The 27,866-nt window shown below is 44.5% G+C and overlaps 1 protein-coding gene across 1 annotated transcript in view; it reads left to right on the forward strand.

Annotated features, from left to right (window-relative positions):
* Window positions 1-27,648, forward strand: part of LOC112987252 (uncharacterized) — a 33,983-nt gene extending 6,335 nt beyond the window's left edge. The window contains exons 4-19 of the mRNA XM_026107055.2: window positions 1,796-1,881; window positions 18,326-18,441; window positions 18,974-19,064; window positions 19,640-19,744; window positions 20,105-20,260; window positions 21,153-21,216; window positions 21,706-21,769; window positions 22,589-22,674; window positions 22,955-23,131; window positions 23,758-23,811; window positions 24,300-24,470; window positions 24,786-24,853; window positions 24,968-25,010; window positions 25,514-25,577; window positions 26,143-26,222; window positions 27,264-27,648. Of these exons, the coding sequence (XP_025962840.2) occupies window positions 18,342-18,441; window positions 18,974-19,064; window positions 19,640-19,744; window positions 20,105-20,260; window positions 21,153-21,216; window positions 21,706-21,769; window positions 22,589-22,674; window positions 22,955-23,131; window positions 23,758-23,811; window positions 24,300-24,470; window positions 24,786-24,853; window positions 24,968-25,010; window positions 25,514-25,577; window positions 26,143-26,222; window positions 27,264-27,308 (1,368 nt within the window). The 5' untranslated portion in view covers window positions 1,796-1,881; window positions 18,326-18,341 and the 3' untranslated portion in view covers window positions 27,309-27,648. The remainder of the gene's footprint in view (window positions 1-1,795; window positions 1,882-18,325; window positions 18,442-18,973; window positions 19,065-19,639; window positions 19,745-20,104; window positions 20,261-21,152; window positions 21,217-21,705; window positions 21,770-22,588; window positions 22,675-22,954; window positions 23,132-23,757; window positions 23,812-24,299; window positions 24,471-24,785; window positions 24,854-24,967; window positions 25,011-25,513; window positions 25,578-26,142; window positions 26,223-27,263) is intronic.
* Window positions 27,649-27,866: the final 218 nt, after the last annotated feature.

Genomic DNA, 27,866 nt, shown 5'->3' on the forward strand with positions numbered 1-27,866 from the left:
GATTGTCTGTTACAACAACAAACCAGAGTATAAGATATGACAGCTATTCTCCTTCATGGCTTGGAGATTTACAGAAGTAACATGGCCTATTAAGGAAGATTAAAAGAACTGAAGTTAATCTAGCCTAGAGAGGAGAAGTCTGCAGTGAGGCTGGAGGAAAAGACTTATGCCACATGAGTGGCTGCAAGAAGAGAGTCTGACTGTGTTTATGGTGAAAAGGACACAAGATCGTGGAATTACCTTTCAGATATTCATATGAGAAAACAGGATTTTTTTCCCCCCTAATATCAAAGGCAGGGCAATAGTAGTACACGAATGTCTAGAAAGGATGCAAAGGTTTGACAAACATCTATCAGAGAGGTAGATCTTGACCGACTGACTAGAAGAGCCATTTTCTTTCCTGCCTTGTGTGGCAGTTTGCAAAGCTGCATGTACAGGCTCTGCTCTGCAGTGCTCATAGTTTGAAGCCACATTGCAAAAGCTGACCAAACTCACCAGCTGCACTTTGGGCCCCAGAGTCAGTTACTTTCTGTTCAGACAAGCAGATGTGCTCCTGTCTAAATATATTGAAATGCACCAGAGGCAGAGGGGGGATTATGCCCTCTTCATCCTTACCACCCTGCTTCATTTCTCCTCTCGCTTCCTTCTCTTTCTCAGGGTCCCAGGCCTTTGGAAACTTAGTTTTTCCTGAGCCAGAGATGGTTTAAAGGCAGGTGTGAGATAGGTGGAGAAAGAGCTTGGAGTCTGTCAGGACAGTTCCTGATGGTGAGCAGGGAAGGAATCCTGCTCCACTGGTGTGATGCATTCAAGCTGCTCTGTGCTCTCTCCGTAGGTAGACAGTCATGGATCTGACTGATGGAAGGTCTCAACTTCTCTCTGATCAGCATAGCAGCGATGCTCAGTGTTTCCTTACTGGGGGACCTTCCCTTCCCTTTTCCTGTTTAGCAGTAAAAGGGGTAGCTGGGGTCCTGTCCTCTGCCCAGGGAGCTTATCCCGTGGTAGACTGGAGCGCGTGCCTAGTGCAGGTGTCTGCTCTCTGTATTTATTGCTGTTTCTGTATCTGTAAATCTTGTCAGGAGCGGCTGCTCCAAGGGTAGAGATGCAGCACAGAGCAGTTGCAAGCAGCTCTGAAAAGGAAGCTTGGCCCATTTTGTGACCTTTTCCTAAGTCACTTTAAGTCAGAGCCTGTCGATTGGGGGGGGGGGGGGTGGCTGTGTTCTCCCCCACCCTCTAGAATGAAGCAAGGTGGCAGAAAGGGGTGTGAATTTATGTTTGAAGATGTGTGTGAGAAATGCTTTCCTTCTGTGTTGCTACTACTTTCCTGAAAACTTTTTAGGAACTGTAAGAGGGAAAACAATTTTTCACATAAGGAAAATTTTTTCATTAATTTCCCTGGAGAGTCTGTTTAAACAGAAACATCTGGTCTCAGCTCAAATTACTGCCTGCTAAGTCAACTGTTCTAGACTGAGCACGGGATAACGAATTGGCCTTGAATGCTGGAGAGGTGCAATTAGACCCTTGAATCCTGTTTTTTCTCCATCCTGTCATTAGTGATCTTCAAACTAATATTCTTTGTAGGGTTTTTCTTGAACTTTTTGTTTTTCTGTAAAGGCTATCATGGATTAAAAAAAAAAAAGTCTGACTTGCAACTCTTTTGGTGTTGAGTTCATCCCAGAACAGAGGCGCAAGGAAGCCCATTTGTCACTTAAAGTGACAGTGAAGTTCATGGAGTGGCAGATGGTTGGCACCCTTTTTGCCTGAATTCTGAGAACAACTGGTTTCCTCTTCTCCACAGCTTGACCAGACCAATCGAGGACTACATCAAAAGATGCGGGTGTCGGAGCAACTTGCTGAGTATAGCATCTACTGATCGAACTATTGGTAAATACTTACAAACGTTACTGCCTGTTCTGGAGCTGGGCATAGTGTCTTGACCTCTGAAGTCAGAGGGAACTATACCCTTGTTGTCAGTTGGTTTGTGATTTTTGTATTTGAGTATATTGTCGGCATGTTTAATACTGTGCATGCTTGTGAATCGCTGTCAAAATGGGTGCCCGTACTCAAGCTTAAAAATGTTTATCTCTGTGTAAAAACAGACTGCTGTCAACATGTCAGTAGTTCTGTTTCATAGGATCTCTCTCTGTAAATGTGGCATAGAATTCTTCAGTATCAGTCACAACAAATGTGACAGGATCTTTTGCCTCATTGAGTTGGACAGCTGCATCACAGCCTTGAATTACGGGTAGGATGCTTCTCCAAATGGGCAGATGACTTATTTACAGCAGGACTTTGGATGAGAAGTCTGTGCCTCCCTTCTGTGAAAGAGATCCTTGAGAAAAAAACATGCTTATGAGCTCTCATTGCATTCCCTGGAGTATAAAAACAATGCTCACTGTTTCTAGGCTCTGCACTCCTAACTCTTGGAGGCAATTCTCAGTGCTGGGGGTTAGAATTTGTGCTTTTGGTTGGCAGGGAATAAGCTCCACATGGATCATGCTGCAGTGTCTGGGGTGGCCGTTGTGTGTGATGTAATGGCAGTGGCAAAGTCCAGGTAGTCACCACTTTGTTACTTGGGTATTAATTCAGGTTCCTACTCACTGCTCATTCATGCTTTGCAAGCAGTAAGGCCTTTTATTTTATTTTTATTTATTTATTTATTTATTTATTTATTTATTACTTCCCACCACTGAATGGTATGGAGACATGTCAGGGGCACAATGGGATTAGCTTGCTGGTGGTGCTTTAAACGTGTTTTGCTCAGAGTAGAGACCAAACCCCAAACTTTTTCATGAATATGACCAGCACTGAATAGAAACAGTTTTCTTGCTTCTACTTGGTCCTTCGTCCATCCAGTGCTGTGACCAGGATTCAGTGCAAGTTCTGAAAGAAGAAAAACAGACAATGCACATTTCCGAGTGCCAGAGTTTCTCTTTTTCATTGGTTGAAATGAAGAAATTGTCTTCAACACTGTGTAGAAGAGGCAAGTTCTCACTGACCTTACCTGGTGTTTACCCGTGAGTCTAGCTGAGAGCTGAGTGTGCTATAATCTTGGGGCAAACTTGTCTCTCTGTGCTTCACTGTTATGAAAGGCAGTGAGGAAAAGCTGATATTTATCACTGAACTAGTAAACTGCAAATCTAATGTCTAGCTGTCAGAATGGTCTGCATGTCTGATGCTCTTTGGAAATCATTTTCAGCTTCTAGTGCCTCATGTGCTACGTGCATTCATGTACCTTTAAATGGCATGCACACACATGCAGGGCATCTGGCACAGCGGGGTTTCTGGGCGCTTGCATAATATAAATATTAATAATAGTAGGCCAGTGGCACTCCTACTTCTCTTCTTCTACCATCTTCCTACACCAAAATGGGAAACATACTTGGTGCTGATGCTCCCGTACCTTTTGGGCCGCAGGAGCAGGAGGTGGAGTTCTGTGAGCGACTCTGTTTGCACATCCTTAGGGCCGGCTCCTCAAAGCGGAATGACTTTGGTATGATCCTTCTCTATCGCTTCTGATGTACACAGTGCTAACGCTGCCCCAAATGGCTAATGCATTTTCACAGTAATCTTCGCTTACTGGGTTGCAGACAGAGGAATCCCTTTGAGGGAATGTTATTGCTCTTGTTGGAGTTAAGGCATTCTCATGGTCTTTATTCAGAGCCAATGATGCACACCTAGTCTTCTGTTTAGGCTGAACCACTGTTATGCATGTAGATGCTGTACCTCCTCTATTCTGCTTTGGCTTTCTATTGTGTTCCTCTCTCCAGTGTTTCTTTTCTCCATCTTCTGTGGCCAGTCCCCTCTGCTCTCTTCTGTTTTCATCTTCTCATCAGACTTGCATTTTAGCCACTGTATTCCAACGGTCTCTCTTTTTACAAGAACTGGAAACACTGGACTAAACTCCCTCCCTCCGTCTTCTCCACTAAAAGTAAGATGTTTGCAGTGAAACACACTGAGGCTTAAACCACAATGTCATTAAGTGAAATCTTTCCTCTCTTCCAGGCACTCCTTGGGAACTGGTGCCACCAGATAAAGCTCATTCCTGAGCTCAAGCTTGTTGCCTCCTGCTCAGCAACTGATAAGAGAGCCATGATGCTTACTTAATTTCCATTAAATAACTTGCACAAATGCTGGTAAAACAGGTCTCTCTGTCTCTGTTCTATAAATTCGCCATTGCACAATGGTATAGGGTAATGTTGCTGGTCTTTTAACGTTCCCTTCCCTCCAAGTAAAACCCGGTAACACACTCAGGTTCTGGGAAGCGTGAATTATGGAGAAAATGTGGAAGGGGCTTACTTCATTTACAGGTTAAAGAATCATTTAAGAAAAAGCTTCTGAACATTGTTTTAGGCTGTGTAAGGACAGCTCCTGCAGAGTAGGGGAATGACTGGCTATCGGATCGATTTCTGTAGAAAACCGTAGAGGGGATTGTCCTCTGCAGGCATCCCCCCGCCTGGAAGGAGATCCAAAGATACTCTTGTTTCTGACGTAGGAACCTAAGCTAAGTGGATTTGTTGAGGGCTTTACAGCCCAGGGAAAGCCTGTGAGCAAACGATCCCCTGATGTCAGAGGAAGTGTGGTGCTTGGCAGAACTGATGATCAGAAGCCAGACTTGGGGGCTTGGGCCTGGGGAGGCTGGAGATCTGCAGGGAAATGAGGGGGGTAAGGTAAGCAGAGGAAGCTGGCTCTCTGGCCAGAGGAGGGGTTTATACTCACTGGGTATATTTAGGCTCTGTGCTCCCAAAAGAGTGGGGCAGGAGCCTGTTTTGGAAGTAGCCCAGGCGTTGGGAAAGGCTAGTTTAACAGGAATGCGTGAGATCTCTTTGCGCACCCGTGCAAACCAGGTATCTTCCTGGTCATTCACCTCCCTCATTTTTTTTTTTCAGTTTACCTTTCAGTTGTTTATTTTCTGCCTTTTCTTGCAAATTTTACTCAGCTCCATTTCCCATTACTTTTAATTCCCCCTCTTCCTTTTCTTCCCATCTTTTTCTTGCTTTTTATGTTCACACTCCTTGCTGGTGTCTCTTCCTTATGTGCCTCTTATTCCTCCTCTTTCACTCCTGTTTCTTACTCTTTACCCTCTCTCATGGCTCTGTGTTCTCCCATCCCCCTTCTCTGCTTTCACAGTGCATTAAATCTGGCAACAGTCCACCATCTCCTGAAAGCTGATGGGGTACAATAGAAAGCCCCATAGCTGCTCTTTAGCATCGTGGCAGTTGTCCAAACATACTTCTGTATCTGGTCTGCTGTAAATTTGGGAGACATCTGACCATGTTTTTCATCTACAGCTGTATCGCTTTTGCTGTTTTCCTCAGCCTTGGTAACCACTTTCTTCTCTGTTTTGCCTATATGCGTTACACTTTGCTCTCTAGCAAAGTCGGCTGAATAATGTCTGCCTGGAAATTGTAGGTCTCTGCATCTGCAGTTTCTCGTGTCCAAACAATTCTGGAATAACAAAAGATGTTAAATTACTGCTTCCAGGAGTCTAAAATCCCAATTGTTGGCACCTGGACTTCTAAATTTCTGTTTCTGATCCTGACGATAGGATAGAGTTGAGTCTTCTGTGACTGTCATAATTTATTAATCTGTAAATTTAGTCTTGTGCCTTACTTGTGGGTTTTTTTTCTTGCATCTGGTTAGATGAGTTTAAAGAAAATGGTGCAGTGATTTAAAGCGTATTTTCTATGTGGGCTTGTCTGCCTTTCTTACTAAATAAACTGTTATGATAGTTTTCTGTGGTTCTGACAAACCTGTGTTCTTTAACTCCAAAGTCTCTGGCAGTCCCTCTGTCAGTATACAGAAGTGAATTCTGAAGGTGGTGTTATGGTCTGTCCCCGTTTTCAAAACATCTGGATTTAATGCCTTAAATGAATTTAATGATTTTTCTGTCTCTGGTTGCAGCAGAAAGGGGTTACCGCGAGGTGGTACTGTTGGGCTTTTGTCTGTGCTTTAAAGAGCCTGAGCTTGTGTACACCGCTTTCACTGAAGGATTTATATGGCAGGATTAACCCGGGTCATCTCTGCAGACTTTCTGTTTTGTTATTAGCACAGAAGCGTTGTATATGCTGGAATTTTAGCCTGTGAATGGCTTGCAAATCCTTAGCTACTTCCTAGCTATTCAGAATTTGGCATTTCAGGTATACTGTTAGCTGTTTAAATTGTTTTACTGGGGGCCCATCTGCTGCTGTTAATCTATACACCAGCTTCCTTTCAAAACATGTATTTTAGCAACTGGACAAACCTGGGGTTGTGCTGCAGGGCCAGAATCGCTCCTCAGATCCATCCCTCACGTGCGTTTCATGGCAAGCGGATGGAGAGTCCCAGTCCAAAAGAGGTTCCTTCTAGAACTGCCTTTTCTGTTGGCAAAACAGTTTTCTCTGGTGCAAGGACATATTCATTTCCAGGCGTCTTGGTACGTCAGTTAAGTGCAAGTTTCCTGCTTGGACCCCTTCTAAAATCAAGTTTTGATTTGATTTTTAGGCATTGGCCTTGTGCTGCTCTGTGTGCTAGTTCTCACAGTATTCTCCTCCTTTTTGCCCATATTGTCCTCGTTTTATTAACACCTTTATTAACACCTAACAGCTGTTTCTTCTGCTAGGGTACCAGGCACCACTGAGGTGGAAAGTGCCTGTGGGTGTCTGAGCCTCCTGCAAAGTGATACCTCAGAGGAGTCTCCAGGATTTGTAAACCAGACAGACCAACCATTCCCAAAGCAAAACAGCAGTCCCCTTCCCCTCCCTCCTGACGTAAAAGCCCATTGCCAAATTGGTCACTTCTTTCCCCTGACAGTGGTTGCTCTAAGTGAGCTGGCAGGCCTCTGCAGGCACCATTACTTATCCTGACAAGCTGTTATTTTCCTATTAGGACCCCCTGTTTTTAGGCTGTAAATCACTGACTATGTTACTTGCCAGAGCCTAGTTCTGGTGGCTGTTCTATCCAGGGGATTGAATGAAGAATGGTTGTGTTTCTGCTTTATAGTTGTTCCAGGTCTGTTTCCTTTCCCCCTAGCAGGAAGGGTACATGCTCGATCCTTTTCCTAGTCTTCTCTCTCCACATCTTGTTTCTCTGCTGCTTTTTCTACTTGGATTGTGATATTGTTTATCTTTGTCTCTCCTTCTACTTGCATCTCTAGCAGTTTCCAAAAGCCTACTGCCAGCCCACTGCAAAAGCAGCCTTCTTCCTTTGTTATTCCTCAGACAGGAGCAAAGGGATCAGCTGTGTGCTGGGTTTCTCTGGCTTTGCTTCTGCAAACAGAGTTAAGGATTTACATAGCACTCGAGTGCAGCATTAGCTTTGCGTGAACTGAAGGCCAGCACTGGCCCTCTACTCTTTTGTAACCCTTTTTACCTGGAAGTGGATCTGGCAACGGTGGAAGCTTTTTCCTAAATTTGTTCAGATCAGGAGTTTCTGTCTGTGATCGCTACAGAAGTTCAGAGCTTGGATACTTATATAAACGTCTCTCGTTTGCTTCTCTTCTTTACCTTTCCTTCTTGTTATCCAACCTTTTCTCTTTCATATTTTCTCTGATTTTCTGTTATTTTCCCACGTGTGCTCTCTTTCCCTACCCTAGAATTCTCCTCCTTCATATAGAATGTCTTTCAGACACAGATACGTCCTACGCAGCCTTCTCTGAGAACTTGCAGTGCGTTTTAAATGACCTGCTTTAATTTTCGTGCATAGCTGTATATTTCCTCTGCTCATAGATCATCAGTGATTGCTTTAGAGAAAGGCATCTTCTGTTTTGATAGTTCCCCAGAGATGAATGTTATTCGTAAGATGCCATAAAAGCCTTTTTTCTCCATTCTGTAGATGAAATCATACATGCTTATAATGGTTGTTATTTCTGACACTCACTGTTTGATTAGTAATATGGAGACTTATGTCTTAATCAGATGGTCAAAACTGGTGTGTAGTAATAGCAGTGCATTCTAATAGTAGGGTAGAATTTTTGCTTATTCAGTAGAAGCATCTGCAAAGGCTGGTATAAAGGCTATATTTTGTCAAGGTTCTGTTATAACCTTCAAAATAATTAAGTAGTACTCATGCAATTAGAATTTTTCTGCCTTCTGATTCCCCCCTGCGCGCCCTCCCCCGATGGTTATTGCTCATTAATGCAATTTTGCTGTGTTGTACTTGATGGATCACTTTTGTCCGCAAACCATCCCTGGCAGGAACATTTTGATAACTTGTTGTCCTATTCTTAATGCCTGTTACAGTAAAGAACTTCTTCCTATGTACCTCATTCCCAGTGAGTTATTTATTTGATTGCCCTTTATATTTGGTTAAAATATATTTCTTTTCACAAAAATGGAAAAAGCTTTACTGAGGTGATGCTTCCATAATATTTAGTGAAAGAGTTGGGGGGACATGGGTGAGAGAAGTATTCATATAAGTAGTTTTCCCCTACGTTTGACTGATTGCTATCATGTCCTGTCTCCGATAGGACAGAGCTGAAGGCTCTGTCCTATTCCCACTAAAGCCATTAGAAGTTGACTCTAGTGGAAACTGCTTCAGCCATCCTTCCAGGCATGTCTCTAAACAAATGATCTGACTTTTCCAAGTGCTTCTCACAGTGGATACTGCTTTGCTCTTAGCGCTTGTTATTGGAGCCAGTGGATGGTATTAAATGCATCATGATGGAAAAAAGTAGGAAGTGTCAGTGGAAGCTTTCCCAATGAAGCATGGCTGACTTCCAGTGGTCAGAAGTTTGCTGAGAATGAAGAGGTATCCATGAGAAGTATGCAAAAGAAACCAGTGATTTTTAGTGTGATTCCTCAGTGAGGCTGATGGGCGGAAAACATTGTGGATGAACAAATCTCCAGTGATGCCTGAAAGTGCTGAGGAGACTTCTGCTTCCTGTTTTTACTATCGCAAAGATTTGACATCTGCTTCACTGCACAGAACAGCCCAAAGGAGAGGGGACTGCTCAAGCTAAAGGACATCAGCAGGTGTGATTCTGTGCGGGCACCTGTGATTTAGCAAGAGTCAGAGTAAACTCAGCCTCAATCCAGAATGTATATGCACCGTTTCTTCTCCTTGAATCCTGCCCTCAAGCAACAGCTTCTTTCAGAAATGAAGAAGCATTCTTCATTTCTAGCATTCTTGCTTCTCTCTCTGCCTGGTTTTCAGCATGACTCTCCAATTCTGTCCCTTATGTCTCAGTAAAGTTGCTGCAGAATATGTCTTTATAAGAAATTCTCTCTTTCATGCTCAATCTTCAAAGAAATATTGCCCCCCAAAAGTGCTGTCACATTCTTCAAACATGCAGAATATGCTTCAGATAAAAGCAGCGCTGAAATGGTCTGTGGGGTATGATTCAAAGTGCAGGAGCTTTGGGCATGTGATGATGCTTCTGACATTTGCAGGCAGCCCAACGAGGCAAAAATGCTGAGATACATGTCAATTCTCTCAAGAACCAGCAAGCTGCTGCTAGAGCTTATCAGCAAAACCAAAAGGAACAAAACTAGCAGGAAGTTGAGGGGTTCAGCAGTAACTGTGCAAAAGGCTGGAGGTGTTAGTTCTGCTCTGCAGCCTACCCATTGGTCATGGGGGAAGGAGAGCAGACGATGCACGAGTCACTCTGTGTTCGCTCTTCCAGGTGACTTTCCTGCCGAAACGTGAGCAAAATCCTGCCGCAACTATCCTGTTTGCCGGCTCTGAGGATGGCTGCATTTATGCTTCATCATAGGTAGGAAAGGGGGATGCTGGGCGAATTCAGAGCAGCGCACTGAAAAGATGAGTGCAGTTGCCCGAGCCATGTCCACAGACGCAAATGGCTAAATCTTTTTGCCTGGGGGTTCCTGGGCTATGTTAAGATGAATGTTCGATATGCCTAAGCAATACTCTGGTTACCTTTACCAGGAAGATAGCAGACTAATAATGAGATACCTGTACTAAAAGTAGTCTAGTTGTGGAGTCATAGAGACTTTTTAATATGATGATTTCCACTGCTGGGAAGACCTGAAGATGCCTCCCAGGATCTCCCTGCCAATTCATAGCCTACTATAGTCAAACAGAGAGAACTCCTCCTCCAAAACACAATCTTGCTTGTCTTAACAGTTTTTGGAAGGGATGGGGTACCCCTCTCTCAGTTGATTCTGTAGAGGCATCCAGTGAGCCCAGTCTAAATGCCTAACTTTAGATGGCTTAAGCTATCTAGTGAAGCACATTGTTGTCTGCACTGAACTGCAGTATAAATATCCAAGCTAGTTTAAGTACCAGCGGTAACAGCACAGAACATGTCATGGGCTAACGTAATTGGCTTGAGGAGAGGATTTGGAGACAAAAAATACTAAAATCACTGAATATATAATCTGTGTGGTTTAGAATATGTTGACCATTTTGTTCCTTGTCAAAAGGCTGGGTGATAATGAAGAAATGGTTTTTTTTTTTAAATAAAAAAGGTCTGAATTTTAGTCTGATGAATGAATGAATAAAACTGCAGAGAAAAAGAATATTTCTGAAATTTCAGGATGAAACAGGGGATGAGTTACTTGCATAGCTCTTGCCATTGTGAATGGAAAAGGTAAGGCTGTTCATTTTCCAGCCAGCCTTCGGGGAATATATAATACAGCACATTTCTGTAGGTGGAAATAAAAAATATTAAGTCTCTTCCTAGATCTGGGACACTGAGCATTGCTGCAGATCAAAAGTAGTAAAGAATGATTTCACAGAGGAAAAGACAAAAACTACCAAAGAAAAGAACAAGTTTTGGTACCTAATTGCAAAGTACTGCGGAACTCCTACCAGACATATCTCATCCATGGAAAACAAGAAGGCAGTAGTGTTGTGCTGTTAAAATACCTTGTATTTCATGTTAGTTAATAGTAAAGTTGCTTTGTTAGTTTTCCAAGTGTAGGTTGTTATGCTCAGTGTGGATTAGCATTTCTAAAACTTACCTGTAACAGGGAGAATGTTTGCAGTTGTTTCCGAAATATTCACATTTGTTATCTTTGCCAGTATGATCACATGCGTTCATACTGCAGGTGGATATGCGTGGAGCTCTTCACTGATACTGGAGCTCAGGGATTAAGGGGAGTTGTGTTCCTCAGTTACCTTAGCTGTTTTGGAAAATCCAGTTTTGTGTTCATGAATATTGCATGTATGTTCTTAGAAGCATACTGGAAATGTAAGACCATTGTTGTGAGGCTAACTAATCTCCCTGTCTAGATAGGTGGGTAGCCATCATATAAGATTATTAGAGCTACTTCTTTTTCTGAAGTGGCACTGACATCACATATGTCTCAAAAGAGGAAAAGCTCTTCAGCCCTTTCATCTTCTGAAAGAGCTGATGTAGTAATGAGTGACATGAAGAAACTAAACTAAAATACTTATCAGTACTGAATGTAAAAATAGGGTCTAGCAGGATCCTGCTTTATATCGGGAGAATTCCAAAACAAGACTGTGCTCAATTGATCCATGTTGTGTCCAAGAGCTGTAGATTTTGGTCTAATAGTTGCCATGAACTACTGAACCCTACAAGTTGTTTACCATTAGTGCTGTCCATGTCCCTGAAGGGATGAAAGTCTTTTCTTGGCAGATCACTTTCTTGCAGTTTCTTAATGTCACAGTGACAGTTGCCACAGAAATAATTTAGATAGTGGAGAATATGTAAAGGTTAAACTGACAAGAACCTCCATAAATTGTTGGGCTTGTCCTTAGTGAGAATCTTCATGAATTAATTTAATCTGTTCAGCAGATTGTGAATGGTTGGATTTCATCCCTGGTCCCTCCAGAGCTTCTGAGCTCTTGGAGGGTCATTTGAAGAACATATCTTACATTGTGTATATAAAAAGTCTCAAGCTTATCATTACTTCTAGCAGCAATTGCAATGTCAGATTGCAGAGGCTGTCAGGGAGATGCATAGGTACAACCATATGGAATTTTCATTCATTAATATCAGCTGGCCTTTTGTAGTGTGGGACCTTGGTCCTGTGACAGAGTAATCTTATCTGAGCAGATATATACCTGTTGGTGTTTTATTAGCTGCTATGAGTGCTTTTATAATTGACATGTGATTTGCTTATACTCTGCACGTTCTTATTTGAAGGTGTGGGAGGCTGCCTGGTTCTTAGTTCAATCCATACTCAAATCTCAGCTGTCTCCGCCAAAAGGATTTCATTCTTAAAAATAATTTTGGTCTGTTTCCAGGGAGCAAACCTAGGATGATGAAGCCAGAAAATAGTCCAAGTTTTGCTTCTGATGTGTCAATATGCTGCAGATGGGACGAAATGTCAGGCCAATTTTGCCAATGGTAACTTATGTAAAACTCAGTGATATCCCCCAGGGCATGGGGACAGAGTCGAATGTAGCAGTTCACTAGAATTTATCTGCCTAGGGGATGTGCAGATGTCGAACACCCCTCTGGGCATGATTCTGATTTCTAGGTTAGAGATTATAGCTCTAGGATTTAGGCAGGAAGGGTTTAATAAAGTTTCAGCCTCTGAAGCAGTACAGCTGATGCCAGGTGTGTAGTGCTTCTGGGCTTGTGATGAGAATAGTGATGCTACAGAACCGCAGTTTCTCTTAGGCTTCTCTCCATTACCTTGTCTTCCAGGAATTTTACTTTAGAAGAGAAAGATAGATGCTTATCCCAGTTTGTCTCTGCTTTTACCATCTTAGAATTTGTTGGAAGAAATATTTTAATGCAGGTTCTGAATTTCTTAGCCAAATATAACATTGAACTGGATTAGATCACTGTCCGATACCAGCCCCTTTTAAATAGAGAAGGTCACCCCCTCTTTGCTCCTCTAGAACATAAGGATGGTGGTGGCGAGGACGAATCACAGTACGTAGGAGAAACTCTTCTGGCATCTCTGGTGGTGAACCAGGTGGGGAACCATTTTTCTGTAGATGAACAGTGCAAATTTTCCTAGAGGGGAGTAAGTAGCTTTGTGCTAACCCAACAAGAAAGCCTTTTGAAGAGCTCACCTGGGCTGAGATGGTATGGTAGAGCTGCAATGTGTTTGAAATACAATACCACCTGGCAGGCCCAAAAGAGATTGGGTAGATAAAGACCTTGGTACCCAGTAGGAGAAATCAGTTGACATGCTGTGTGCTCGTATTTCCTGACTTCTGCCTGGTCTAATGACCCTGGTTTAGTTGAAACAGAAGGGATGATGCTTTCAGGACCCCAAACAGCAAAGTGCTGAGCACCTTCCTTTCCCACCAATGCTAAGGAGAGTTGGTGTTCAGCTCTGCGCAGCTGGGCCTTCAGAGCTCCAAACCCAACCACACTGAATCAAAACATTTTGGCTGTAGATATGTCCCAACAGACTTGTAATCTGGCTGATTTGTAAGACCTGTTCTCTGCATTAATAGGGAATTTCCTGCAAGTTTTTTCTCTTTTTTAAGAGGAGAGTGACAGCAGTTTGCTTGCATATACTCGCTAATTTTTGAATGCAGGCATGTTGCTCAAGTGTTGTGCCTGACTTGCTTTCTTTTCTGTTGGTTTAAGGATAGTAACTTTTGGTCAGTTGGTATGGAAGATCAGGGAGCAGGACTTGATCTCAGATAAAGTGCTAAGAGATCTCCGAAGAGCTTGTTTCAGCCTTTTCAGGGTTTGCATAGCACAAGACAAGTGCATGAACAGCCTGCCTCTGAAGGGTCCCTGACAGCCCTTACAATAGGTTCCCACTTAAATATTTATTTTATTTTTAAAATCTCTACGTAAGGAGAGAAAAACTTATAGCTTTCTCCCTCAAAACATCAGTTATTTTGGCCTCTGGCTTTTGTTTTCCTAAGATGTAGTAAGATCTGTTGCTGTCTGAGCAGGCAGATCTGGATTCAACCGTGTTGTAAAGGCAGAGACTTGTACATTTTTATTATAGCAAATAAAAATTAATTTCAGCCTGACCAAAATACAATTAAAAATCGTGAGAAAATGCTGTAATTTGTGTTACCTCACATTCCCGTTTTTGATTGGGAATAATTACAGCCGATCTCCATGTCTGTGCTAGTTGCAAACTATTACAGTGGGAAGATGCCCTGAGCTACCCGATGAGGCTCAGTGTTCAGGCAGCAGCAGGCTGTTCCCAAGAGAGGGTGTGTGCGTGTGAGCCTTGTTAGAAAGGAGCCACAACAGCCTTTCCCTTTCTTGGTTGTGTTTTCTGGTGCCCAGTGTGGGTGTGCCAACATCCCAGAATCTTGTGAGAGGGAAGACCTTGAAATCCTTGAAATAACTATTTAAAAACTCAATAAAAACAAAGCTCGCTGAGAACTGGCTGAGCAGGTTGCTCAAAGCCAACGAGCAGTGTAGGTTCGTTGCCGACTTTGGTTTTTCCAGGCGTGAAATCTGTTGGGGGCAGGTACAGGATTGCTGGAAAGAGCAGTGATGTAAGAGCAAGATAAAGACTTGAAAGTTTTATTTTTAGCAATGGCTAAAACATCTCCTTTGCAGTCCTCCCTCTGGCCTCGTGACCCTCCTTCTGCTCCCTACAGCACTGCAGGCGTTCACTGGCTTGAAGTGCAAATGCAGCGTTTGCACAGGCTCATCATAGTCCTGCCTCTGAATACTTGGCCCTTAAAACACCGGTAGAGCATTATCTTTATTTCCTAAAATCTTGAGCACCAAACTGTCAGCAGCTTTGGTTAGAGGAAGGTGGAGTGTGGCACGGTGTTCTGCTGATACGTGTAAGATGATGAGATACTGTAATAGTGATGGTGGCATAGATACCCTCAGCAAGAGAGACAACCGAGTGGCTAATACTCCTTCTGTGGCGGCACCCTAATTACCAAGGACACATTTGTGTTCATGCACATTATTTGGTAATTATACTTAGTAGACCATAGGGGACAGTTAGGAAAGCTTAAACATGTGGCAGCTTCCACTACATCATCACTGTAAGCAGCAGCAAAATTGGGATCACAGCCTTAAAAAGTTTTAGTGCTAAACAAGGGGAGAAGGAGCTCGCACGTGTCGGAGAGCCGAGCTGGTTCTTTTGGAAGGCAGGTGTCACACTGGAAGCTCAAGTTCTCCCTTTGATTGCGAGAAAGGAAAGGACGTCTGTATTTAGACTTCCTTCTCTGTATTTACAGTAGTGGGGGAAACGCACGATGGGAAATAGATACGGGTCTTCTAATAAGTAATTGACTGTTTGCATCCAAGTGTGAGCTCTGCAGCAGGTATGATGTTAAACACAAAGGCAAACACAAGCAGTGAAACAATGCTTTGTACCGTACAGTGTGCCTTGGTATCTTATTAATTCATAATTATCCCTCCTAAAAGAATATCATTGTTTGTGAAATGACTTGGAACTTGGGAGCTAAATGGCAGCTTGACAATGGCTGCTGATAACATCGCTGCCACCAGCCGCCGCGGGCCTGCCCGAGGCTGGCTGGTGTCTAGGGCCGGTCGTCTCCCTCGTGGCTCCCGTGTTCGTTCCTTGCGCAGAGCTGGCTGTGCTGGACGAGAAGCTGTCTGTCATCCCTCCGCGTGGGGAGACGGAGGAACGGGGACCAAACCCGAAGAGTGACACTTTATTCCAGAAGAATTATCTCCTGAATCCTCCTGAGCAATATTGGCAGACATCGTGGAGCTAAGTTCTGAGTATAAAGTGTGTGTTTGAGGAGGAACTGCGTGCAAAACTTGTATCTGAGCAAGGAAGGCTATTGCAGGAGCATCATAGCAGTTAGCTGCTGTGTTTTTGCCAGCACTGTGTGCAGATGTTTGGATACTGTGAGCGTGTGCACAGAAATACCTGCCTTCAGAGTCTGGTGTACTTGTGCTGGGATTTTCAGCCAACGTGGGCAGAATGGCACTGCAATGGGGCAACGTTCCTCCAGGTCGGCCCAAGGGGAGGAAAGTGCAGGAATTCGGGGGTTAAAGCTCTGGCCTCGAGTGGGCACCTGTGAAATAAAACTCCGGCTGCGGCAAACCGCTGGCTGTCTCGGAAGTGCAGCTCTTCAGATGCTCAGCCAGCCAAACAGCAAGTCATGGGTCTGTGTTAAACCGACTGTGCTGCTCCAGAGCAGGTCAGGTGGCACCTTGAAGCGTGCGCAGGGCTCTGCTGGGCGGGCAGCTGAAAGCCTCCCCCCGAGGGGCCTAAATGTGTCCTTCAGAGCCAGCTGCCTCCAAAGCTTCTCTGAACGCATGTGGGGCCGGAGGGGCAGAAGGAAAAGAGACAAAGAGGAACATCACTGTTTGGTTTGAGGGAAGAGCTTCTCAAAGCGGGGATGCGGGTTGCATGGATCTGTACGGCAGGGCTCCTGTGAAGTGCAGCATGGTTCAGAAAAAGCAGCAGTGCTTGGTCCCAAATGGTGTCCATTCATGCCTGAAAGGCTGTTGGAGGGGTTTTGTGTTCTGTTTGCCTGAAGCTGTTGGCTTGCAGTTGATAGAGATGCTGGATATTGACATTTCAACTATAAATCTCATTTAAAATATAGGTTTATTGGGGTGCATCCCCTGGGACTGTAGTCAAGCATGTGACATTACTGCGCAGTGGCAAATGAGCAATTAGCACATCTGTGCATGAGTCTTCTGCTGTGCAGAGCTCTCGGAGGTGTCATTAGCGTGCAGTTATGTGTCTGCCTTAAAGTGTCGTATTGTTTACGGAGTGGCCTTGAACTGTTTGAGCTTGGACAATGGCTGCTGATAATATCGCAGCCAGAAGTAGCTTGGGAGCTCGGATACGTGGAGCGTGTCGCCTGTATCATGGCAAATTGGTGACTGTGTTTGTTCATCTCCCCGTTGTGCAGCGCGTCCTGACATTGCCGGTGCTGGCAGCGGGGGAGAAGTAAGGATGCTGGTGGGCCTGTGAAGAAGAGGGTCCCATCCTGCTCTCCGAGAAGGCAGTGAAAGTTCTGCATCAAGTGCGATTTTGCTGATTGGTCTTTCCTCTCATGTTTTCAGTGGAATTGAGTGTTTGTCACCTGTGCAGCAAATCAGTGTTACTTGTAGGAAGACTGACTCCCTAGAGGAGCACGAAACTCCTGCTCTGGCTCAAGCACGCCTTCCCGGGGAGGAGGACTGCAAGACTGCAGATGTGCTAAAGGTGGGGTGTCTCCACGGACTCTGCAGTGTGGCAGAAATGAGCAACTTGCCTGAAGAGAAGTGTCTTGAGCTTCTCCTACAGATAAAGGGTTTGTCACCTGCTTCAGCTGACACCAGGCAAAGACCATGAATCTCTCCATTCTTTTGAAATGGCACCTCTCTGTGTTGACACTCCTTTAGTGACTGCTATGGACCTGAGAGGTTAGTGTGACCTGTGGTTAGGGACTATTGTCAGCCTGGTCACTGGCTAGGCATTTCGAGCAGAACATTCCCTATTTAAGTGGGGTTCCCCGCAATTCTGGTACCTGCTGGAGCTGGCAGGGAGGACAAAGGGCTGCAGGACTTGCTCTTGGTTCCCTGGCTGTGACTGGAGGAGTGTATGTTTGCTTCATGCTGTTGACTGGAGTATGTGTATTTATTTTATTTGGGTATGGAAGGGGGAAGGCAGGCAGTGTGAAGCTGCCTGCTCAGTCCTTGGTTTGTTGGTAAGGCCAGAATGGTCTGCAGTGCAGCTCAGTGAGGGTACCTTCACCTCGGGCAGCTGGCTGAGAAGTCGGTGACGAGCCTGCCTCTGAGTGTCACGGCTTGGAGAGGGCACATTTATCCATCAGCTTTGCATTTTACTTTTCCTAAGATTTTGGTGCCTTTTTCTGGTCTTTTGTATTCCTAGGCTTTTGTGCTGTGGGACTGTTTGATGGCTACTCATCACTCAACGTCCAGCCCTCAGCACATTTCTCATCACTGGAGCAGAGAGTAAAGCAGTAGGGCAGAGTCCTTATTATTTGTTTAATGTTAGCTGTGTTTATTATGAATATTTTGTACAAAAATGATCTTTGTTTCATGATTTGGGGAATCATGAGTCATAACAGCTCATGATGAAACACTTGCATAGATGAGCTTTGTTGCTTGCATTTTGCATGGTGCACTCGGAGCACTGTTCGCTGGCTGACTGCCACGTCAATAGCTATTGCCTGGGCTACATTTTGTAGTAGCTGTCTGGGGGAAAGACCTAGCTTCTACCCTATCTAAGGGTTGCATTAAGTAAAAATAGATTCACGTTACTCAAGTGCGCTTCAAATAGTGACTCAGAATTGCCTTGGAAACTATTTCAGATCCTGAAACAGCTGATGTTGGGTGGATTATTTTGGAGAAAAAGAATAAAAGAGAGATTACAATATCTTAAATATCTGTGGGCTTTTCTGTTTACTTCTCTGGATGGTTCTGTATGCCTCTTCTGTCTGAATTACTAGTGATTTGTGACCTATAAGCTTTGCACATAAGCAAAGTGGCAAAAGGAGAATTGTCTTTGTTGTACTGACTGAGTGTCATTGGCAGGTTGTTAAGACTGAAGATGCTAAAGGTGTTAGGCTTTGTCCTGTGTGGTCTGCTGATGTCATTGCAAAGTTCAAATGCAGAAAGCACCATCATCTCTCAAGAAGCATATGAGAAGGGTGAGTAAAACCTCTCTAGCTTTATCCCAGCCATTCTGTGCATTGTATGATCATTTCCCAATGACCCTTTTCTTGCTGCTCTGCTTATGTTTGTTTATACTTTCTATTAAAGTTCTCAGCCATTGGAAATGTCAGCTCTTTTAGGAAACTGAGCAAGTCTGTTTTGTAGATCCCCTCCTCCCTAGACCCAAAGAGTTTTGAAGGTCTCATTTTTTCCATCTAGCCCACAGCAGCAGCTATTTTTGAGCTGCAGGCCACTTGAATTAAAAACAAAAATGTCTCCCTTCACCCCGAAGAAACTAAGCAAGCTTTATGCTTCCTGAGACACCCTGGCATGTGTCTGGATAACTGAATTCTGTTGTTTGCAACTTCAGTTGACTGAGAGCATAAACTCATTGCCTGGATAGTGCATCCTTTGACTCTTCTCTCCTGTGGGAAGATATGTGAAAAAATGACAACTTGGGTGCTCTTCCATATGGTTACAGGTCATCATCCAGAGCACTAGATCTAATAGCAGTGGTTTTCTTTACAGCCTGTGAAGATTCAACAAATAGCCTTTTTGAGTCTGAAATGAGCAAATTCACGTTCCCAGAATTAAAAGTGGATTCAATAACTATCAAAGGGTGAGTTACAAACAGAATAAAGGCTTCTGCATGATTATTTGTCTTGTGACAATGTCTAGAAGCCCAGTTGCACACTAAGGTGTCTTTGCACTGAGCACTGTTTGCATCATAGCAGAAATGTTAGTTGCAGGAGGCGTGTATGCGATGGGTAAAGGTGTGTTAAGTACATACATTACAATCCGCCCACGGGATCTACAAGCTAATTGGGGGAGAGACAGGCTTCAGCAAACAACTTTGAGCTGGGACCCCATCCACAAGGGATTATCTGGAGAGAAATGACAAGACAGAATAAAACCAAAAGCATTTTATTGGATAAATGTCTCTTATTTGACAAGAAAAGATGCAGTCTTGGACGCCTGCCTTGCAAAAGCCAGCCTCATTTCTGTCCATTCTCTCTTTACATTTCATTTTCTGCCTGAGCTGTTTAGGGACAGTTCTTCCTGCTACTCTGTGTTTGACTGTACATTCTTGTTCATGTTTGTAAAAGCAAATAAAGGGCCCTGCAGGAGCTGCTTGGTTTGACACTCTGAGCCTAGATATCTTTGCTGCTCATATTTTCTGGTCTCATTTCACAGGCTGTACATCATGAATGTTACAATTCTTCCAATAAAGGCCAAGTGCATCCCTGGAGCTGGGGTCAAGGTGTACTTTTCCACTCTTCTGAGTATCTTTGGTACTTGGTGAGTGCTGGCCAGAAACTCTTCTGGAGTTCGATTTCCTTTCAGCAGCATAGGAGAAGTATAAGGAAGGTTTCTGTATGGGCAAGAGGAGGGAGAGGAAATGAGGTTTTTCTGTCAAGAAACTCTGCAGAAACAAAACACTATTTCAGGATCCAGTGTAACTACATATGTTGAGTAGTTTTTGTTGGAAACTGAGGTTTCCCAAAAGGATTGTCCAGAGAGCAGGCTCTGGGAAGGGCAGTAATGATGGTAGATCCTGATGGAGGTGGGTTTTAATCTGAGTATAGCTGCCTTCGCCTACAGAAAGCAGATCCCAGTGATGGTGCATGGTAGATATTCAGTGAAACCTTGTCTCTCCAGTGGAAATGTCCTTGTGCCTGGCGTGGTCACTGTCACTGTGAGGTTAAACTGCAGCGCACTGGTTCTGCTGGAAGGCTACTCGCCAGACAACAGCTCTGTTGGTGTCAGGGACTACACATGTGACGCGAGTCTGATAGATGTCGAAATAAGCTTGAGGTGAGTGCTGCTGATTTTTCACAAGCACAGATCTTTGTGGGATAGGGCCCTGTGCTAAGGCATGTCAACAGCCTTTAAATCTCCATTTGATACAGCTTGTATTTCTGATTTACCACCTTTGTTTTGGACTTGTTTGGGCAGCATAGCTGTTTGAGTGACCAGAGAAAGGTTTCCTTCATGTCTCTGTTTATCAGTGTCACAGACTGAGACACTTTTGATTTTGGTCTCTGCTTGGCAGGTTGATCTGTGCCTCTGTGCTTGGGCAATGACTTGCACAGATGCCAGTCCACCAAGATACTGTCCTACTGTTTGATTCTCCCCATCCTTTTCTTAGATGTAAACTATTTTATATTTTAGACTAACTCACAGCAATGTATTTTATCCAGAGGCTTGGGCTACACCCATGCAGAGGGGCATATACTCTGTTTAGACTGATACAGGCTTCTCACCACATTGCACGAGCTGTGGGGCACTGTAAACGTGAAGACTGGGATCTAGCAGATGCAGCCTGTGCTGCTGCAGAGGGAGGACTAACGCACACGCCGTCAGCGCAGACCACAGCCTCACCGATGTGGCTGGTCAGCTGTGGTCTCTCTGGGCCCAGCCCTTGTCATGGGAGGCTCTCGAGAACGAGCCTTGCGAACCAGCCTGCGGTTGTGGACCTGACTGGCCTGGAGACAGCTAGGAGATGAGGGCTGCTGCGGTTTGCTTGCTCTCTGTTCGCAGGGGAAGAATAAACTCATTTGCGTGCTGAGACTGCCCTCTCCTGAGGCAGCAGCCTGGTGGCAGCACTTAAAAAGTCTCCTGACGATCACCTCCCTCTCCCTTCTCTCAAGTGCTTTTGTCTGATAATGGCTTGTTCTGTTTCAAAATAGTTTCATTTTGTCTGCAGCAATGTTGACTTAAGCGTGGAAGCAACGTTGAGAAACAACATCCTGTTTGAGTTAAAAAACAAGGTACAGCTCATTTCTGATTACGTTTCCTAAAGCCCTGAGAAAGAAAAGACAGTTTCTCTCACTCAGCTCCTCCAGGCATAGACAGGGAGCAGACGCTTCGTAAGGTCTCCTTTTGCCAACCCTCACTGCTGATACGAAGCAGAGCCTTGGCTCCGCAGTTTGGTCTTCCTGACCACGAGTGGAGATGTCAGCTCTCCAGAGCTGCAGCAGATGGTTTCCCTGCTAGGAGAAGGAAGTGAGCTGTAGCTCTGGTAGCCCCTTAAAGCCTTCTGAGCAGCGTGAGCTGTCCTCCTATGCCCCATCTCTAGAGGAAGAGATCTCTGCTCAGTTCTGCAGTGCTAAGCAGTAACAGCATCTCTGAACCAAAGTGTGACAGTGGGTGATACGCTGCCACCTATAAAAGGGGGGAAAGGAACAGCCCTAGTTTTTCCCTGACTTCTCTATAAAATCTCTGAGCCTGGAATGGAATAACTTTCTCTTGTGTTTCAGACACCTAAAATACTTTCAAGTTGCTTTTCCATTGGGCACAGGAAGCTGCTGCATCGTATAAATTGTGAGTGAGGCACTCATTCTCATTTTCCTTGTTATACCTGATAATCTCGGTGGAGAGATACCCCGGTGCTTTCCTGTTCTGGCCAGATGTTTGTTGTGTACCGAGATGCTGTTGGGCACGCTGTATGTGACAGTATACAGTGTATAACTGGACACACCTTGATCTATTACCAGCTGTAAGACAGAGCATCACCAGAATGCTCACTAATTATGTAGAGATGATGCTCTATTTTTAAACACTGCCAGAAACTTACGGAACGGAGAAACTGGGAGGGGAGCGGACTGGACGTGGTTCTTCCTAGGTAATGTCTTCCTATGTGGCTGTTTCAATCCAGGTCTATGAAGAGCTAATTGCAGCTGTAATGGGGGGCCTATAGGAAGTTCAGGCATGTAAAGGTTAGCTTTCATCGCAAACTGTCTTTTCATTTTCTCTTGTATCAGTTGTTAACTGATATTTCTGTTTTGTTTTTGTCCACAAATTGCTGAAAGTCAGTATCCTTGTTACATAAATTTGAGGATAGCTAAGAAATTCTTTGGGAGAGATGGCCTGTATTTCAAGATATTTTATGCAGTTTTGAAAATTTTATTGGAGGGGTTATATTGATTGGGATTTTGTCCTACTCTTTGAACTGGACTGAGTCTTCACTTTTTTTAAAAAAACAAACAAAAATCTATATACCAAGCAGACTTGTTTTGATGCCTATTTAAGTTGATTTAGGTCATCTAATATCGTTCAGTAGCAACTCAAAATCATAGCCTTCCGTCTGATCTGATATTTTACCCGGGTTTCCCCCATAAATCTCTTTCTGTTTCCATGCAGCTGTAATTGCATTTGAGACAGGGAAAATCATATATGTGCCCAAGCCCCCCAAAGTACATAACTACTCCATTGAAATACCTCTGCAGGTAAGTGCAAGCTGTGAGTGTCGTTTCTGAGACTGAAGTTTCACAACTTTTTGCTTGATAGTTTCTGAGCAGTTTGAGCTTCATTTCCTCTCTGACGCTAATCAGAGACACAGTTGGTAGAAAAGCTGTTGTGTGGTTCATCAGCTGTCAAGATTCACTTGGAATTCATGCAGAATGGTTCTCCTGCTCTTGCTCACATCTAGTAGCATGTGCGCGTTGAAACCTATGTAATTAAGGGGTTTCTCCCATAGTGAATGCGTGGTGTTGTCTTTGCTTTCAGACTCAATATGAGACCAGTGATGGGAAGAGAATTCCCATTCCATCTCTGCCAGCCAGCCCTGAGGTGATGCTGGCAGCAAATGGCACAACTGAAACCATTGGGGAGAATACGTTTACCACTATCCTCTCCCGCATAGTCTTTGAGAAACCCAAGACCATCCCTTGCACCCCTGAAACAGTGAGTGATGCAACTGTCTGCATTGTTCAAGTTTCCATTCGGTGTGGCTCTTAGCACAGCATTTTGGACCAGTGCCTGGTCCTAAGTTCCTGGCTTTTTTGCACCGCTAACATTCCAATGCTTATTGCTTCTTCATTAAATGTGTGTTTTCAGGTACTACATTTGCATAAAATCTCTGACTTTCTGGAGTTGCAGCTTTGAACACCTGTGCAGCTGTTGCTGCAGAGCTCAGAGAGCCTATTGTAAAGCTATCTATTCTAATTGCGGTTTCTATATATTCCTCAATTGCCTGAAAGGGCTTGGAAGCAGCTGTTGAAAAGCCATAGAAAACCTGATTGAGGAAGAACCTACTAGGTTTGTTTAGATTATGAAAAGAGAAACTGCCTTCAAACTCCATTGAGAAGAATAAAAAGCACTGTAAAGAGAAGTTAGCTTGGGAACCAGTGGGTCGTTGTGGTCTTCTCGTTACCAGCATATATCATTTGTGAGGAAGGCTTCATGTAGCCGAAGGAAGCGGTGTCCCCCTGCCCAATCCTTCTGGGAGGAGGTGGACCGTGTCTGGGTCTTTAACGTTCGTCTTTGAGGCAACGGGGCATTTCCAGCTGATGCTTGTTTCCCTCAAACAGTTCCCAGAGACTCGTGCTCTTGAGGCGGCCCTCAACGATACAGTTGTGTCTAAGGTGAGCCTGTCCCAAATCCGTGGATGTTGTTTCCCTGCTGTATCCTAAACCTCTCATTACTTAGCCCACTGCCAAGCAGCACTCTCTCCTCTCCTGACCGCGTGACTTGCAGTTGGTACCTGGTATCTTCCCGCAGTTCCGCAGCTTCTCGCCATTGCGAGAGGCCGTGCTGCTGCACCGCACCCAGAGGTGCGGGAGCGGTGGGGAACGCTGAGGAGCAGGAGGCAAAGGCCTGGGCGAGGGGCCAAGGCAGCCTTGCAGCTTCCCTGCTAAATTTGCACTGTGCTGAGGACACCAAGGGGAGAAAGCTCCTACTGAGACTGTGTGGGCAGTTGGCCCGGCAGCAACACCTCCTGCCCCGCCTGACCCCGAGGGTTCACTCTGTGCTGTCCCGTTGCCCCGCTGCCTGTCCCGGTTGTCCCTGTGCTAGCTCTGGTTGGATGTCTGCTTCGGTCTGAGCCTAGTTCTGGCCTCTCCCTGCCTTGCAGTGCCCGGCGTGCTCATCGTCCCCTTTCTCGCTCGTCGTCATTGTTGAAGTGGTCACGCCTTTGAAGGTCCATCTGGATGTGAACTTGTGCACCATGAATATTTCTCTTAACCTGGAGATAATGAGTAAAAAAGGAAATGAGAGCTTGCTGGTTCTTGCTCTCCTGGAGGCTGTAAGTGCTGGGACCAAGGCTTCTGTTGAAAGTCAGTGGCTAAGCGTGGGGGACAGAGGGGAGGGAGGGGAACCCATGTGTGGAGTCTGATGGGTAAATGGCAAAATGTGAATTTGTTCATTTACATCAATAAATTGAGTAGAAACCCTTGGATGAATTTCAGCTGAAAAAGGCACTAATAACTGAAGCCTATGCACGGATAATTTTTTTTTTTAATACAGAGCCCAGTGTTGCTTATGTTTTATGTAGTGGTTTGTAGTGCTGAGATCAATTCGGATGCAGTTTTGGTGATCTGCTCTCCTGTCCTCATTGCAGAAACTCGATTTGGCAGCCACTCTTCACGTCACTGAAGGGGAAGTGCAGTTCAGCGTGGCCCTTGACAGGTAGGACGTTCTCGAGGCCCTTTATGCAGACGGGCTCCCTGCATTGCCTGCTTTAGCCGTTTGGAGAGACCCTGTGGCTGCTGCCCTACCTCGCCTGTTCTCCTCTCTCCGCAGCCTGGCTCTCTCGCTGGTTTCCTCAGTCAACGGCACCGCGGATGTAAGTCCCGTGTTTCGCCAGCCCGGTGCTACGCGGAGCCGTGCAGGCAGCGCTCCGGCAGCTGGGCAGACCTGGCTCCGCTCTGTCCTTCCAGGGAGCCAGCAGTGCACTGGCCCCGGAGGCAGGAGAGTCCTTCCCTCCCCTCTGAGAGGGATTAAAGGTGCATTGAGAAAGGAAGGGGAGAGCAGTTGAGGTGTTCTCTGTTCCTGTGCTCTTCTGTCCCTACAGCCACTAGGAGCCAAGATGCATCACTAAAGAGGCAGCGTGTACAAGCTTTTGCAGGGTTGTAGCGAACACCCTACAGCAGGTTGAGGGCAGGAGTGGGGGACAAACCTCTGACAATGCTGTGTGATGCAGAAACACCCTCTGCTCTGGCTTCTGCTAACATGACAGTGATGTGCAAAGCCTGTCTAGCAGAAATCCACTTACTACTAGGTGGTGTTGGGTAGGCTTTCAGCAATGCACTTTTTTGATTTTCTTACTAAGTCATCTCTGTTTTTCAGGTTAAACTACTTCAGAAACCCTTGAGAGCTTTTGTTCAAGAAGTTATAATAAATGAAATCAATTGTAAGTCCTCAAGGATGTTTTCTCCACTGATTTCTTGTTAGTCATAAACCAAATTATATAAGCCAAAAATGTTCTTTGGAGTAGTTCAAGTGTATGTCCTTTGCTGGAGCAGTTGCATGTTCTACAAGTATTAACTCATAAAAGGCAAGCTGAGTCTTTGGAATCTTGCTTATACACAGCCATCAACTTGGCTCTTAGACTGTGCTGTTTATGTGCTACAGCAATAAATTTATATCGTATGAAGATGTGGGTGTTCGGGGGGAACTGAACAGTAAAGTCCAAAAGTGGAGCATCTCCAGATGCATGCACCAAATCTGTCTGTCCCTTTACATGGTAAGAAGATATTTGTACTAAGAATCAAGCAAAGGGAGCATGTCTCCCCTGGAGTAACTTTCCTGTATTATAAATGCACTTAGGCTTTTGCAAATGTGAAAGAGATTTTTTCAGTATCTGCACTGCATTTTTACTGCTACATCCTTTTGCCCCTCATCCTGGTTCTAACCCAACCTTAACAGGGAGAGTAAGACAGGCCAAGGGTGTTAATCTTTGTACTTGTTTATTTCAGCGTATCTCAAAATTGGAAAAATCCCAATACTTAGGATCCCAGGACTGACGTACACAGCTGTCGACTGCCGCGCTGCACAGGTAAGCGCTCTGTCTTCAGGGTGAGCCTCCTCTTCCATAGTGCTCTTCCTCTTCTCTGCAGTGTCTCAGTGTGCAGTGACTTATTTAAATACCATGCTTAAAATGTCCAGCGAATGTTCTGTAGAACCAAATACCTCAGAGACTACCTCCTCTCCATAAGCTGTAGTTGGCCTATTATGTTTGCTGCTAACAGGACGTATGAACGTGTTGTCATTTTTCTCAGAAACCTACTGTACGTGTTGCAGCCAGGCCAGGGCTTACAGGGGCCCTCACCATTTGTTTTTATTTGTGGCTTTCCGCACAGTGGGTTCACTCCGTATGTGAATTCTGCCACTTGTATGAGGACATCTCATTAAAAAGAATTGTGCCCCTGCAACACTGGAGTTGTCTTGCAAATGGTGATTTCCTGATAGTCTTAAATCAAAGGCTGGGTAGATGTAGCCGTACTGACTTAAATGCTTCCTCCCTTCTACAGCTGCAATATAGATATATCCTTAGAAGCAGATCAGCTGATTGTGTTCCAGTGTTGCCATTTGCCTAGGCCAGCACAGGACAAGCTAGGCAGAAGTGTTTGCATTTACATGGGTCTTGAAAGGTTTCTTATATCCATGAAGTTAATGCAATGGAAAATGGATTTTTTCCTGCCCACCTAAGCAAGCCTTTAGTGATTAATGCTGTTAAGTGTTGTTTTTTTTAAAAGAGAGAGAGAAGAAAAGGAGGAGGCAACAAATTCAATTTTATAATGTGCTTTGGATTTCATGTCTATGAAGAATGTTTGCTTTGTGAAAGAAATGTTTCCTTCTTCTAGAAAGAATTTTCAAAAATATTTTATCTCCCTAAAATCCCCTTGTTTCCATAGCTGCATTTTGGTGCTAATGGGCTTCATAGCTTCATAATTCTTTGTCTCTCTTCTTGCATTGGTACAAGGCTAAATTCTATTGCAGAATAGATATGTTCGGCTAGGAAAGAAACTTAGCAGAAGAGAGGATCCGTTCTTTGCTTGTGAAATTAGTTGAGCTTTTTCATTTGTTGTTCTCCTAGCGCTGTATTGTGTGCCATAACTACCACAAGAAAAAGAAAAACTGACGTACAGGATGAGTTGCTTGCTGTCGCGTCTCTTACACTGAACAGCAAAGACAGAGACCGTCATGAGTGAAGATATTTTAATTCATATAATTCTTTATTCTAAAACGTTGATTACTTTTTTTTAATGGGGGAAAAACTCCTACATCTGCTTTAGAATTACAGTTAAGGAAGTACAGAGGATCCAAACAGTCTCTTTGTTAAAAATACATTCTACTAGAAGTGCTGTTTTCCGAAATCAATGATGTGTTTGGTTATATGCTTCAAGGGAAAGTTTGGGACATTGGTTACTGTTCTTGCTTTCTTTTGGCTGCTCTAAATAAATGGCTGTACTTTGCCAGCACTTTCCTTGTGATCTTTTACCCCATAACAGGATTTGGTTCCTTCCCGTTGCTGTTATCCAGGGAGGGAGTGAATGGCTGTTTTTTGCATGCAAACCACAAGAAACAGAGGCCCTGGGTGTACAGAGAGTCGTAAGAGTAGCAGAGGACTTGCAGCGTGGCAGAGGTTTGGGGTTTCCTCTCACCCTGTTGTGCAGTGGAGCTGCACAGATACGCCTGC

The sequence above is a fragment of the Dromaius novaehollandiae genome, chromosome 16 (assembly GCF_036370855.1).
Source record: "Dromaius novaehollandiae isolate bDroNov1 chromosome 16, bDroNov1.hap1, whole genome shotgun sequence".
Taxonomy (NCBI): Eukaryota; Metazoa; Chordata; class Aves; order Casuariiformes; family Dromaiidae; genus Dromaius; species Dromaius novaehollandiae.